The 13982-nt window shown below is 41.4% G+C and overlaps 1 protein-coding gene across 3 annotated transcripts in view; it reads left to right on the forward strand.

Moving 5' to 3' along the window:
- Positions 1–2972, forward strand: part of zgc:158376 (uncharacterized protein LOC100101643 homolog) — a 43975-nt gene extending 41003 nt beyond the window's left edge. For all 3 annotated transcript variants that reach the window (XM_017716942.2, XM_017716943.2, XM_017716944.2), the window contains exon 12: positions 228–2972. In XM_017716942.2, the coding sequence (XP_017572431.1) occupies positions 228–385 (158 nt within the window). In that variant the 3' untranslated portion in view covers positions 386–2972. The remainder of the gene's footprint in view (positions 1–227) is intronic.
- The last annotated feature ends 11010 nt before the right edge of the window (positions 2973–13982 follow it).

Below are 13982 nucleotides of genomic sequence, written 5' to 3' on the forward strand. Positions count from 1 at the left end.
ACAGCGTTATTAGTTAATTTCAAAAGCATAAATAAAACTGCAAATTACAAGTAAACAAGACCTTTCTTTCAGTTGTCAACTACATTTCCTACATTTTAGGTTTCGGTCAACAGTTTTCCTTTTGGAGCTTCACTAATGATGTCATATTGCTCACTCTGCCTGTGGAGTATCTGGTTATGAATATTTATCAGTGCTGTCCGCTCACTGTAACGCTCTGCGTGTTCCAGGTTGTGTGAAGGTGACGGAGCAGTGTTTGCCGCTGCTGCGGCGGTGCGTGTCCCTGCAGAGCGTGGACCTGCGCTCCTGTGGACTCGTCTCGCCGGACGCTGGACAGATCCACTCCTTCCCCTCCCCCGACGACAGACTGCTGCTGAAGAACAGCTAAAGACCCCACCCACCCACACCCACCCACACTACGTCCCAGAGACACGGCCGGCGCTCAGCGAGCCACACAGATGGGGGAACCTGTTTGCTGCAGTTGTTATTATTATAATAATAATTATTATTATTATTATTATTTTTGTTCCTGGATCAACTATTTGTGAATGGACTTAACAGACAAGAGAAAAGACAACAAGCATGTACATATTCAGTATCAGTGCTGTGTGCGCGTGAGTGCGTGTATGTATGTGTAAATGTGCTTTACTGTAAAATAATCCAGTTTGTCTGCTCAGCAGCCCACCCCTCCCCAATCCTCCGGTCTATCCAGTCCCTCCCCCAACCCCCCACCCACCACTCACCTGTATGCAGGTAAGGCTCCCAGGGTTCTAGCGGAGAAGCCAGCTCTACTCGCAGCATATTTGCACTAGGCAGTGGACGGCTAACAGTGTATCTGTACACAGAATGTATCCACCGCTAGAGAGGTTCTTCCAAACAAAGTGAGCCCGAGTGGGGGGCTGGAGTGGGCGTGAGACCCCTGTATGAAAGCTGTAAACAGTGTTAATGTACCTACTTTCAGTTTTGGGGGGGTGGGGGTGCTCACTGTCCGTCTGCTTACTCAGAATTCCTTTGAGGGAGTCGAGGGAGCCGGTTTGAGTCGAGCCTGAGTCTGAGGGGGCGGGGTTAGTTTTCGTTTGTTTACCATGGCCATGCAATCACCTCAATATTACACTTTCTGTGTGCTTTTTTCTTTTTCCTCCCCTTTTTTTCCACCCCCTAAATACTTCTCGCTCAGGCCACACCCCTTTCTTCCTCTTTTTCCTTTTTTTTTTCTGCCCAGTATCAGGACTCTTCTCCTTTTTAGCTGTTCTTCTCTCTTTCCCCCCTTTTTAATAACGTTTCACCATAAACCTCCCCACCTGTTCATGATGGGACTGCATTTTGCACCCCACATTTTTTATTTTTTTTTTTAAACCTAAGTAACACCCCCTTTTCCCCTCTTTCTTTTTATTTTTCATCTGGGCCAAAATTGCTCTTCTCCCTCACCCCTCCCCTCTCCCATTTATAAACACCTTCTGCAAAGGCCACACCCACTTTTTTTATTCTTCACCGAGGCTATTATTTTTCTCTTTCCTCGTTCTTTTCTCTTTTTCTTTCTTTGACTAAGTTTTCACCCAGGCCACTCCCCCTTTTTCCTTTTCCCCGCCCTCGTCCTCTTTGATTGCGTATGCATGTAAATGTGAGTGTGGTGATTGTTCGAGCCTCCCTCACCTCCATCCGTGCCATTCACTCCACACCTGCTTTCCCACAGTCATCTTTAGCCCCGCCTTTCTTTCCTTGCTCCGCCTCCGTTGCTCCTCGTGTTCTGTGCTATTGGTGCGTTTCCTCGTCCAGTTCTGCAGGCGCCACATCTGGAACCTCTGTGTTGCACTGTTTTGGGTTTAATATGCAGTCCTGCTCCAGAACCTTGCCACTCCAGTGCCACACTCAGCTTTGCCAAGACTTGCTGTCGTTATAAACCCTGCCCTGCTTTGTTCTGCTCTAATATAGGGGGCGCTGTAACCCCCGTACCCTATGAATTTCTCCCCACGCTGCACTGAGAATGCGTGCTCTGACCCTCATCAGGTGCGTGAAAGTGAGGGGATTTGGGCTGCTGTCAGTTTGCCCTCCGCCGCACTCGTTTTTAGGACTTGTTTTGTTTTTGTTGTTTTCTGATTCTCACTTCCTTCACTAGATCACGTTGAGGCGGGTACTCGAAGCTGCTAAAACCCTCTGCATCGAAATTTTAAAATGACGCTGGTGTCAGACACTCCTGATACGTTTGTTCGGCTAATGCAGGGAAATCTCTCTAACAGCTACTCCCTAAAAACTGCAGGAGTGGCTCCAGTAGCGTGCTAACAGGCTGCACTGCTCCAAAAGCCTGTTCAGTATTGCCAGAAAATGTGTGAAAAATGCAGAACAGCATTAGAAAATCATCCCCCACCCCACTCGTATACTTCTGTTAGTCCTTCTTTTGAGTTAAACCATCATTTTCAGACTTGGTTTAGGCCACATCACTGGTTTAGGGCAGAGGCCATCAAGTACAGACCTATAATCTAGATTCCGGTCCTGGATTTTGGAATTACTGCTAAGTGTTCGCCAGTCCAGTCAGCTCCATCGAGGGATCAGTTACCAGTGATTACAAAAACCAGGACTGGAATATGGATCAAAGGTCTGGATCTGAAGACCGCTGATTTTAGACATTATTTGTCAGCCTGTAGATACGTTTATAAAGAAAATTCGCCTGTTTTAAGCAGTGAAATTGGCGCAACAGGGTCCGAACAGTGTTAGAGGGGCTTCCGTTTCTTAAAATCTTGGATTTTGACCACCGAATTGTTCTTGAGGTCTAGCTTTTTAATGAGCCAGAGTGTAACATGTGCTAATAAACACTCCTCACAGACACATGGTTAGTTGTAAACGAGCCAAAATACGGTTTGTTGTTGTGCGTATGAATGTGTGAATGAATGTGGAGGGCTGGAGTTTATTATGGGTTATAATTTCACAGTAAAAAAAAAAAAAAAAAAAAAAATCATAGTGTTGTTTTCCTTGCTTTGTGTTGAGGTCAAAGAAATGAGCCACACGTCTGCAGCTGTAGTCTGTTTGGTTTACGGAGAGTAAACACTGGCTGAGAATTCACCTCATTCAGTCCGAAACACGTAAACAGGAGTCGCTCAGTGATTAACTTTCTAGTAGGGCTGCACGATATCAGCAGAACCAGCATTGTGATTATGCTGCTACATATTCACAGTGGAGACTCAATAATAAGGCATTATTGAAGGGGAATTCCACTGAAATTTCTAATGTTTTCTTTCAAAACATTTGTTGAGATGTAATCAGAGCAGTTTGGTGTCAACTGGTTCAGACGTCTTTACAGTGGTGGTGATGGGAACCAGGCGTTGCCATGACTACAACATGGTCATAGACATTTTATTTACCGTCCAGAACCACCAGAGAACCTACATGAGTCTTCTGAGTTTATATGGAATGTTGATGATGGGAAAACAGTGGAAAATCTGGAATAATGAGTTTTCTTTGAGGACTATTTTGCCGCACAGCGCCCTGCATGTCTCCCTCCACCATGAACGGAGTTGAAGTTCTCTAAACTCTCATAAAACAGCGTCTGTCATCAGGCAGTGAATTCAGAACCAGCTCATGTAGGAACTTTCTGTGAGGAGCTTTTAGAGGGGGACGTTTGGTTCCCATCACCACCATGGTGAACGGTTCTGACTCGGTAAGTTTATCTAGAACCGAGCGTTTCACACCAAACCGCTCAGAATGGCTGTGTTGACATCGTAACTATTAAATTAAGCAGAAAGTTTGGATTTCTTGGATTCAGAAACTGGATGTCTTTTCTTTAAAGACCAAAATTTACTGTGGCGATGATGCTACATATTGAAATGCCATGTAATGTTTTAAAAATCGATAATGTGATCGATTTTGACCTAAAATAATTCACTTTTCTTGGCTTACAAAGCACCACCCACACAAACTCATCTGGAGCTGTGATTGGTTATGATCATCACAGCAGGCTGTGATTGGCTGGAGGGCTCATTCACATATTGCAGCCTTCTGTGAAATCAGTTTTGGACAAAGATATTAAATATCGCTGTAGTGATGTATCGTGCAGCCCTACACTGCATTTGCATTGCATATCAGTATTGCAGTATCGCAATAACGATTCGCAGATGATATATCGTGCAGTCCCAACATACAGTAATGACGCACGTCAACGTTGCACTCACTGCTGGCTGTAGAGATGTGGCCGTTGGCTTTTCCAATACAGGGTCCAGTACTTTGCAGTGGACAATGTTCTTGAATTTGAGGGTTTAAAAGAAATAGCAGCTTGACCGAAGACCCCTAGCAGTGGCATTTTTTTTCCTTTGAGTGACTGTTGCTCACGTTCCATGTCGGTGGATGCCTTACCGCGGTTTTGTACATACGTTCAGGTCAGTTTTGTCCCTGTAAGATAATGTGGACATCCATATGAAATGGAAATATGAAAAATGTGCACAATCCACTGCTTATATTTGCATATCAGGTTGAGCCATCACTCGCTAGCATGGCAGGAGAGGATTATGGGTTGGCGAAATTGATTGAAAACGCATCATTCCAAGAATATCAGGTTTTTTTTTTTTTTGGTTTTTTTTAAGTATGTATTAAATGATTCCCCACTTTCACCTATCTTCGTTTTTCTGTATTGAATATGACCTTTTGACCCGACTTGACCCCCCCCCCCCCTTTTTTTTTTACCTCCAGCATCGTCCGAATCAAACTGTACTGCACAGGGTTGGAATGAAATCATGAATGAATCTCTTGCCAAAATTCCTATTTTCTTCTTTGTTCAGGGGCATTTTTTAAAAATCCATTTTGTTACTTTCTTTATTTTGGTTGTTTTTCTCATTCTTTTTCCATTGTTTCTTCCTTGTGTTGATCAAAGTGAGGACGAAAAATTGAAATGGTGAGGAGAAAAAAAAAAAACGGGCAGGAAAAAAGAAAAAACCTCAAGGCAGCTACTTTAAGAGTGACTACTGTAAAATGACTAACTAAATAAAGACAATGGGGTTTGTTTTTAATTTGGTCTGCTTTGTCTTGATTTCCACGATTTATTTGGCCGAGTGGCTCCAGCCGCTTGACGAACACTGTTCTTTCGTTAAGAGGTGGGTGATACGACGATATTATCGTTAATGTGGTAAACATCGTCATAACCAGGCCTGTTTTATTGGGCTTGGTGGATTGCGTTTGTCTGAAAATATCACATACGGTGCTCCCGAGTGGTGGAACCATCTAAGCTTTGGCCCATCAGGAGATTGAGTTTGGTCACTGGTAATGTGACCCAAGAGTGCACAACTGGCTTCACTCTCTGGATCGGTAGGATGGCCCCCCCACCCATCTCCCTCATCACCCCCATGACTCCTCTGAGCCAATAAAACAGGCCTGATTAGGACATTGCTTATCACAACCACAGTAATATCGTCATACATCCAATGCTGTTGCTTTAGCAGCAGTCAGAAAAGATGTGGTGGCTCTTCACAGGTCTTGGAAGAAGCCTGTGGTAGATCTTTCCTAGCGCTGGTGGTATTGTCTGACTGTGGGAGACCTAACTAGTGTGTGGAATGGGATGCAACTAAATTGGGCAGGCAACTGGAAAACCGGTATCATGAAAATTGTGTATAGTGATATTTTTGCCACATCGCCCAGCCTTCGTTTATGTTTACACTGCTGTAAATGCGCCACCTTCTAGAGACAGAGTGCCTATAAACACAAACAAGTCATTGGATATAGTCAAGTCCCACGTTTATGAGGCATCTCGGAGAAGGAAAACTGATCTAAGGAATCTATAGGATTAAGCTGGTCCCAGATTAGCATTTGAACTGTGTAAAGTTAAACGTGGGCCTAAAGGCCTGTTCACACCACAACGCAGCGGAAACTTCACATCAAGTCCAACGTGTGGATTTTTCTTTAATCCATCTGAGACGTAAAAGCAGAGGAAGAAACTGATTCCTGGAGCAGTAGCGACGAATAATTGACCATTTTCCTATTAAACCCTGCAAGTAAACAGTGAGAACATCTCGTTCTACTGAAAACAGGATAAACCAACCATAAACAGGCGCTGTGTAGTTCTGAGATACTACATGACAAAGAAACTCTGATTGGTTGGTGTTAATTAAATTGATCTGCCTCTGATTTGAATATGTTGAAACAAAAAAAAATCTGTGTTGAGTAATTAACTGTTAATTACACCGGTGTAAATTTCTGACCACCTCCTTGTTTCTGCGCTCATTGTCCACTTTATCAGCTCCACTTACTGTATAGTTCCCCTCTGTAGTTCTACAGTTACAGACTGTAGTCCATCTGTTTCTCTGATACTCTGTTACCCTGTTCTTCAGTGGTCAGGGCCCCCATGGACCCTCACAGAGCAGGTACTATTTGGGTGGTGGGTCATTCTCAGCACTGCAGTTTTTGACTGCAGAGCTGCATATTTACACTCCACCAATCAGCTCTCAGTAGCAGTAACGCTAACCAATCAGCTCTCAGTAGCAGTAACGTTAACCAATCAGCTCTCAGTAGCAGTAACACTAACCAATCAGTTCTCAGTAGCAGTAACGCTAACCAATCAGCTCTCAGTAGCAGTAACGTTAACCAATCAGTTCTCAGTAGCAGTAATGCTGACCAATCAGCTCTCAGTAGCAGTAACGCTAACCAATCAGCTCTCAGTAGCAGTAACGCTAACCAATCAGCTCTCAGTAGCAGTAACACTAACCAATCAGCTCTCAGTAGCAGTAACTCTAACCAATCAGCTCTCAGTAGCAGTAACACTAACCAATCAGTTCTCAGTAGCAGTAACTCTAACCAATCAGCTCTCAGTAGCAGTAACACTAACCAATCAGCTCTCAGTAGCAGTAACTCTAACCAATCAGCTCTCAGTAGCAGTAACACTAACCAATCAGCTCTCAGTAGCAGTAACGTTAACCAATCAGTTCTCAGTAGCAGTAACACTAACCAATCAGCTCTCAGTAGCAGTAACGCTAACCAATCAGCTCTCAGTAGCAGTAACGCTAACCAATCAGCTCTCAGTAGCAGTAACACTAACCAATCAGCTCTCAGTAGCAGTAACGCTAACCAATCAGCTCTCAGTAGCAGTAACGCTAACCAATCAGCTCTCAGTAGCAGTAACACTAACCAATCAGCTCTCAGTAGCAGTAACACTAACCAATCAGCTCTCAGTAGCAGTAACGCTAACCAATCAGCTCTCAGTAGCAGTAACTCTAACCAATCAGCTCTCAGTAGCAGTAACTCTAACCAATCATCTCTCAGTAGCAGTAACTCTAACCAATCAGCTCTCAGTAGCAGTAACACTAACCAATCAGCTCTCAGTAGCAGTAACACTGACCAATCAGCTCTCAGAAGCAGTAACTCTAACCAATCAGCTCTCAGTAGCAGTAACTCTAACCAATCAGCTCTCAGAAGCAGTAACTCTAACCATTCAGCTCTCAGTAGCAGTAACTCTAACCAATCAGCTCTCAGTAGCAGTAACGCTAACCAATCAGCTCTCAGTAGCAGTAACGCTAACCAATCAGCTCTCAGTAGCAGTAACGCTAACCAATCAGCTCTCAGTAGCAGTAACTCTAACCAATCAGCTCTCAGTAGCAGTAACGCTAACCAATCAGCTCTCAGTAGCAGTAACTCTAACCAATCAGCTCTCAGTAGCAGTAACTCTAACCAATCAGCTCTCAGTAGCAGTAACACTAACCAATCAGCTCTCAGTAGCAGTTCTGGTTCAGTGATTAGAAACTATTTGAACTTTTATTTTTTAGCCGTTTAGTTCCATTCACCCCCATTGATTGAGAACTCGCTCGCAGGCGCCCTCTGCAGTTTTTCAGTCATGTTTTTGATACAATGAGGGAAATAAGAAGTGACCAGACTCCTCATGTTTCAAACCCCCAAAAGCTCCACCCCCAGCAGTTCAAAAGGCCCTTGAACCTTCAAGATACATCATGAGAAGGGAACTTTCCTCGTCTTTAAACTTGAAAAGCTCACTGTAGAGATGCTGCGGCGTGACCGTAAGATTGCGACTGGGGTAGCAGTGGTTATATTTTCTTTGGGCTGGGAGCGTCTCTTTAAATCCAACCTCGCCGTTAGCAGTTAAACAAAAGAGACTGGGGTCAAAAAGTTTATTCAAATTCAAGTTTATTTTTGAGTAGCATCATATCAACAATCATAATGTTCCAAAAATCATTACACAGTTCATCAGAATATTCCTAGATCAACAGTAATAAATAGAAAAAATATTTATTACGTCTTTTCTTTTCACGGTATCGTCATATCTAGCAAAGGAAAGAACAACAGAGTGACTACAGCAGGTGATAAATGGAAGACTAATAATGAGGCCTAATTTAACTGCCCTTCCACCAAACCACATACTTAACCTACAACCAATAACGGGTGCAATTCTGACTAATTAATAGATATTTTGAAGTTAATATGAGCATCAAGTGTTGATACAGCAACTTTAACATTCTGACAAAAAAGTAAACTAAGCCCAATGAAACGCACTCGGCACAAACGTTCCGAATGTGGGGATGATGAGGAGGCTGTCGGCACGGAAGGGTTAAAAGACAGCAGGCGGTTTAACAACGTCCTGGAGGAAATTTCACAAAGCAGGATTTCTCAGTGATGGGTGATTCTACAGAAACGTCCACTTCCCTGTCTCTCCATAGGAGTCACTGGCGTCACTGATCGTCTCTGGTGTTCCACATAATGAAGGAAACACCAGAGACGTTTTTAATGATCAATGCATTTTACAGAACATCAAACCACACGCTGTCCATCAGGGAACGTCCACTAAAATATGGAATTTAATCCATTTGTGTTTCTATTTTTTCACAGTTACCTGGTCACACCAGTGACGTCAGCTAGAAGCTTCATATGAGATCATGAGCTGAGTGAGAAGATCTCTGAGAACTGAGAGACGCAGTGGACTCACCACGAGCTTTTCTCCATAGATCCTCAGACAACAGGTCAAAGGAGGTCCAGTGACATCATCAGTGTGACTTTTATTTCAAAATGAGAGACTTTCTGTTATACGGTAGCACCAGTGACACGACACCTGGGGAACTTTCATTATATATTTTATCATATTTATTTGGTGTTTGCTTTCTTTATGATATTTAAATCATATTTTCCATAGTCATGTTTTTATTATTGCAGTTAAAAATGCAGAAAAAACATGTTTTTTACCTCAAAATATGGCCTCAGCCTTTCCACACGACTGTGGGGACGAGCTCTTCTGTGGTGCTTGGAATTCAATATCATTGAGGCTCAAGAAGGTGAAATGATTAAAATATCTTAGTTTTATTTTAAAATCTAAATACATTGTAACCCTCACATGTTTTTCCAAGTGTGATGCATCTGTAAACGCTCAGGACACAAAAACGCACGTTTCTGTAGAGTGACCCTAAAGCTGGATAATTTAATCCCAAACTCTGGACTGTCCAGCACAAATGGGCTTAGTTCTCCTCCCAGTGGACAGACCTGACTTTGGCTTAGCTTATCCAGATAGTCTTTTCCATTCTGTCACTTCCGTGAGACAAATTTGGAGGAAAGACTTCAGGGGGAATGTTATGGGAATGTTGTGATCCGCTTTGTGAAATGTTCCCTCATATCGGATTAAAAAGCTATGCAACCGTTACTTTCTTTATCACACTATTCGTTCATTCTCTGCTGATTCCAGTGTTTCCCAATAACAGTCCTGGCGACTCCGTAATCTGCACGTTGTTGTGTTTTCTCTACGTAAACATGACATCTCAGCCCACTGTAGCTGAAATGATGCTGTGAACGCACCTTCAAGTCCAGAGGCTTTTACTGTCATTCCCTCTGTGTGCAAGTTCACAGTGGAGCTCCTCCAAGGAGCTTCAAGCAGCTCAAAACAGCAAACCAGACTTTTTTCCTAATATTTCTAGCTAGCTATGGATTTTTATAGTCCGTGTTATTATTTACTAAAGCACAGCTGGATTTACTCTAGAGGATTTGCTAATGTTGCAAGCTAACCAAGTTGTAGTCTACACTACTAGTGACTGGCTGAAGATACTGCAGGAAATATATCCACAATAACCGGCTCTAAATGTAGGTATTGTGATATAAACCGAGTCCGTTCTACAGTTTCTCATTAGACTGAATGAATAACCGGCTCTAAATGTAGGTATTGTGATATAAACCGAGTCTGTTCTACAGTTTCTCATTAGACTGAATGAATAACCGGCTCTAAATGTAGGTATTGTGATATAAACCGAGTCCGTTCTACAGTTTCTCATTAGACTGAATGAATAACCGACTCTAAATGTAGGTATTGTGATATAAACCGAGTCTGTTCTACAGTTTCTCATTAGACTGAATGAATAACCGACTCTAAATGTAGGTATTGTGATATAAACCGAGTCCGTTCTACAGTTTCTCATTAGGCTGAATGAATAACCGACTCTAAATGTAGGTATTGTGATATAAACCGAGTCTGTTCTACAGTTTCTCATTAGACTGAATGAATAACCGACTCTAAATGTAGGTATTGTGATATAAACCGAGTCCGTTCTACAGTTTCTCATTAGACTGAATGAATAACCGGCTCTAAATGTAGGTATTGTGATATAAACCGAGTCCGTTCTACAGTTTCTCATTAGACTGAATGAATAACCGGCTCTAAATGTAGGTATTGTGATATAAACCGAGTCCGTTCTACAGTTTCTCATTAGACTGAATGAATAACCGGCTCTAAATGTAGGTATTGTGATATAAACCGAGTCCGTTCTACAGTTTCTCATTAGACTGAATGAATAACCGGCTCTAAATGTAGGTATTGTGATATAAACCGAGTCCGTTCTACAGTTTCTCATTAGACTGAATGAATAACCGGCTCTAAATGTAGGTATTGTGATATAAACCGAGTCCGTTCTACAGTTTCTCATTAGACTGAATGAATAACCGGCTCTAAATGTAGGTATTGTGATATAAACCGAGTCCGTTCTACAGTTTCTCATTAGACTGAATGAATAACCGGCTCTAAATGTAGGTATTGTGATATAAACCGAGTCCGTTCTACAGTTTCTCATTAGACTGAATGAATAACCGGCTCTAAATGTAGGTATTGTGATATAAACCGAGTCCGTTCTACAGTTTCTCATTAGACTGAATGAATAACCGGCTCTAAATGTAGGTATTGTGATATAAACCGAGTCCGTTCTACAGTTTCTCATTAGACTGAATGAATAACCGACTCTAAATGTAGGTATTGTGATATAAACCGAGTCCGTTCTACAGTTTCTCGTTAGGCTGAATGAATAACCGACTCTAAATGTAGGTATTGTGATATAAACCGAGTCCGTTCTACAGTTTCTCATTAGACTGAATGAATAACCGGCTCTAAATGTAGGTATTGTGATATAAACCGAGTCTGTTCTACAGTTTCTCATTAGACTGAATGAATAACCGGCTCTAAATGTAGGTATTGTGATATAAACCGAGTCCGTTCTACAGTTTCTCATTAGACTGAATGAATAACCGGCTCTAAATGTAGGTATTGTGATATAAACCGAGTCCGTTCTACAGTTTCTCATTAGACTGAATGAATAACCGGCTCTAAATGTAGGTATTGTGATATAAACCGAGTCCGTTCTACAGTTTCTCATTAGACTGAATGAATAACCGGCTCTAAATGTAGGTATTGTGATATAAACCGAGTCCGTTCTACAGTTTCTCATTAGACTGAATGAATAACCGGCTCTAAATGTAGGTATTGTGATATAAACCGAGTCCGTTCTACAGTTTCTCATTAGACTGAATGAATAACCGACTCTAAATGTAGGTATTGTGATATAAACCGAGTCCGTTCTACAGTTTCTCGTTAGGCTGAATGAATAACCGACTCTAAATGTAGGTATTGTGATATAAACCGAGTCCGTTCTACAGTTTCTCATTAGACTGAATGAATAACCGGCTCTAAATGTAGGTATTGTGATATAAACCGAGTCTGTTCTACAGTTTCTCATTAGACTGAATGAATAACCGGCTCTAAATGTAGGTATTGTGATATAAACCGAGTCCGTTCTACAGTTTCTCATTAGACTGAATGAATAACCGACTCTAAATGTAGGTATTGTGATATAAACCGAGTCCGTTCTACAGTTTCTCATTAGACTGAATGAATAACCGACTCTAAATGTAGGTATTGTGATATAAACCGAGTCCGTTCTACAGTTTCTCATTAGACTGAATGAATAACCGGCTCTAAATGTAGGTATTGTGATATAAACCGAGTCCGTTCTACAGTTTCTCATTAGACTGAATGAATAACCGACTCTAAATGTAGGTATTGTGATATAAACCGAGTCCGTTCTACAGTTTCTCATTAGACTGAATGAATAACCGACTCTAAATGTAGGTATTGTGATATAAACCGAGTCCGTTCTACAGTTTCTCATTAGGCTGAATGAATAACCGGCTCTAAATGTAGGTATTGTGATATAAACAGAGTCCGTTCTACAGTTTCTCATTAGACTGAATGAATAACCGACTCTAAATGTAGGTATTGTGATATAAACCGAGTCCGTTCTACAGTTTCTCATTAGACTGAATGAATAACCGACTCTAAATGTAGGTATTGTGATATAAACCGAGTCCGTTCTACAGTTTCTCATTAGACTGAATGAATAACCGACTCTAAATGTAGGTATTGTGATATAAACCGAGTCCGTTCTACAGTTTCTCATTAGACTGAATGAATAACCAACTCTAAATGTAGGTATTGTGATATAAACCGAGTCCGTTCTACAGTTTCTCATTAGACTGAATGAATAACCGACTCTAAATGTAGGTATTGTGATATAAACCGAGTCCGTTCTACAGTTTCTCATTAGGCTGAATGAATAACCGACTCTAAATGTAGGTATTGTGATATAAACCGAGTCTGTTCTACAGTTTCTCATTAGGCTGAATGAATAACCGACTCTAAATGTAGGTATTGTGATATAAACCGAGTCTTTTCTACAGTTTCTCATTAGACTGAATGAATAACCGGCTCTAAATGTAGGTATTGTGATATAAACCGAGTCCGTTCTACAGTTTCTCATTAGGCTGAATGAATAACCGACTCTAAATGTAGGTATTGTGATATAAACCGAGTCCGTTCTACAGTTTCTCATTAGACTGAATGAATAACCGACTCTAAATGTAGGTATTGTGATATAAACCGAGTCCGTTCTACAGTTTCTCATTAGACTGAATGAATAACCGACTCTAAATGTAGGTATTGTGATATAAACCGAGTCCGTTCTACAGTTTCTCATTAGACTGAATGAATAACCGACTCTAAATGTAGGTATTGTGATATAAACCGAGTCCGTTCTACAGTTTCTCATTAGGCTGAATGAATAACCGACTCTAAATGTAGGTATTGTGATATAAACCGAGTCCGTTCTACAGTTTCTCATTAGGCTGAATGAATAACCGGCTCTAAATGTAGGTATTGTGATATAAACCGAGTCTGTTCTACAGTTTCTCATTAGGCTGAATGAATAACCGGCTCTAAATGTAGGTATTGTGATATAAACCGAGTCTGTTCTACAGTTTCTCATTAGGCTGAATGAATAACCGGCTCTAAATGTAGGTATTGTGATATAAACCGAGTCCGTTCTACAGTTTCTCATTAGGCTGAATGAATAACCGGCTCTAAATGTAGGTATTGTGATATAAACCGAGTCCGTTCTACAGTTTCTCATTAGGCTGAATGAATAACCGGCTCTAAATGTAGGTATTGTGATATAAACCGAGTCTGTTCTACAGTTTCTCATTAGGCTGAATGAATAACCGACTCTAAATGTAGGTATTGTGATATAAACCGAGTCAGTTCTACAGTTTCTCGTTAGACTGAATGAATAACCGACTCTAAATGTAGGTATTGTGATATAAACCGAGTCCGTTCTACAGTTTCTCATTAGGCTGAATGAATAACCGACTCTAAATGTAGGTATTGTGATATAAACCGAGTCCGTTCTACAGTTTCTCATTAGGCTGAA

This window comes from Pygocentrus nattereri, chromosome 27, assembly GCF_015220715.1.
Source record: "Pygocentrus nattereri isolate fPygNat1 chromosome 27, fPygNat1.pri, whole genome shotgun sequence".
Classification (NCBI taxonomy): domain Eukaryota; kingdom Metazoa; phylum Chordata; class Actinopteri; order Characiformes; family Serrasalmidae; genus Pygocentrus; species Pygocentrus nattereri.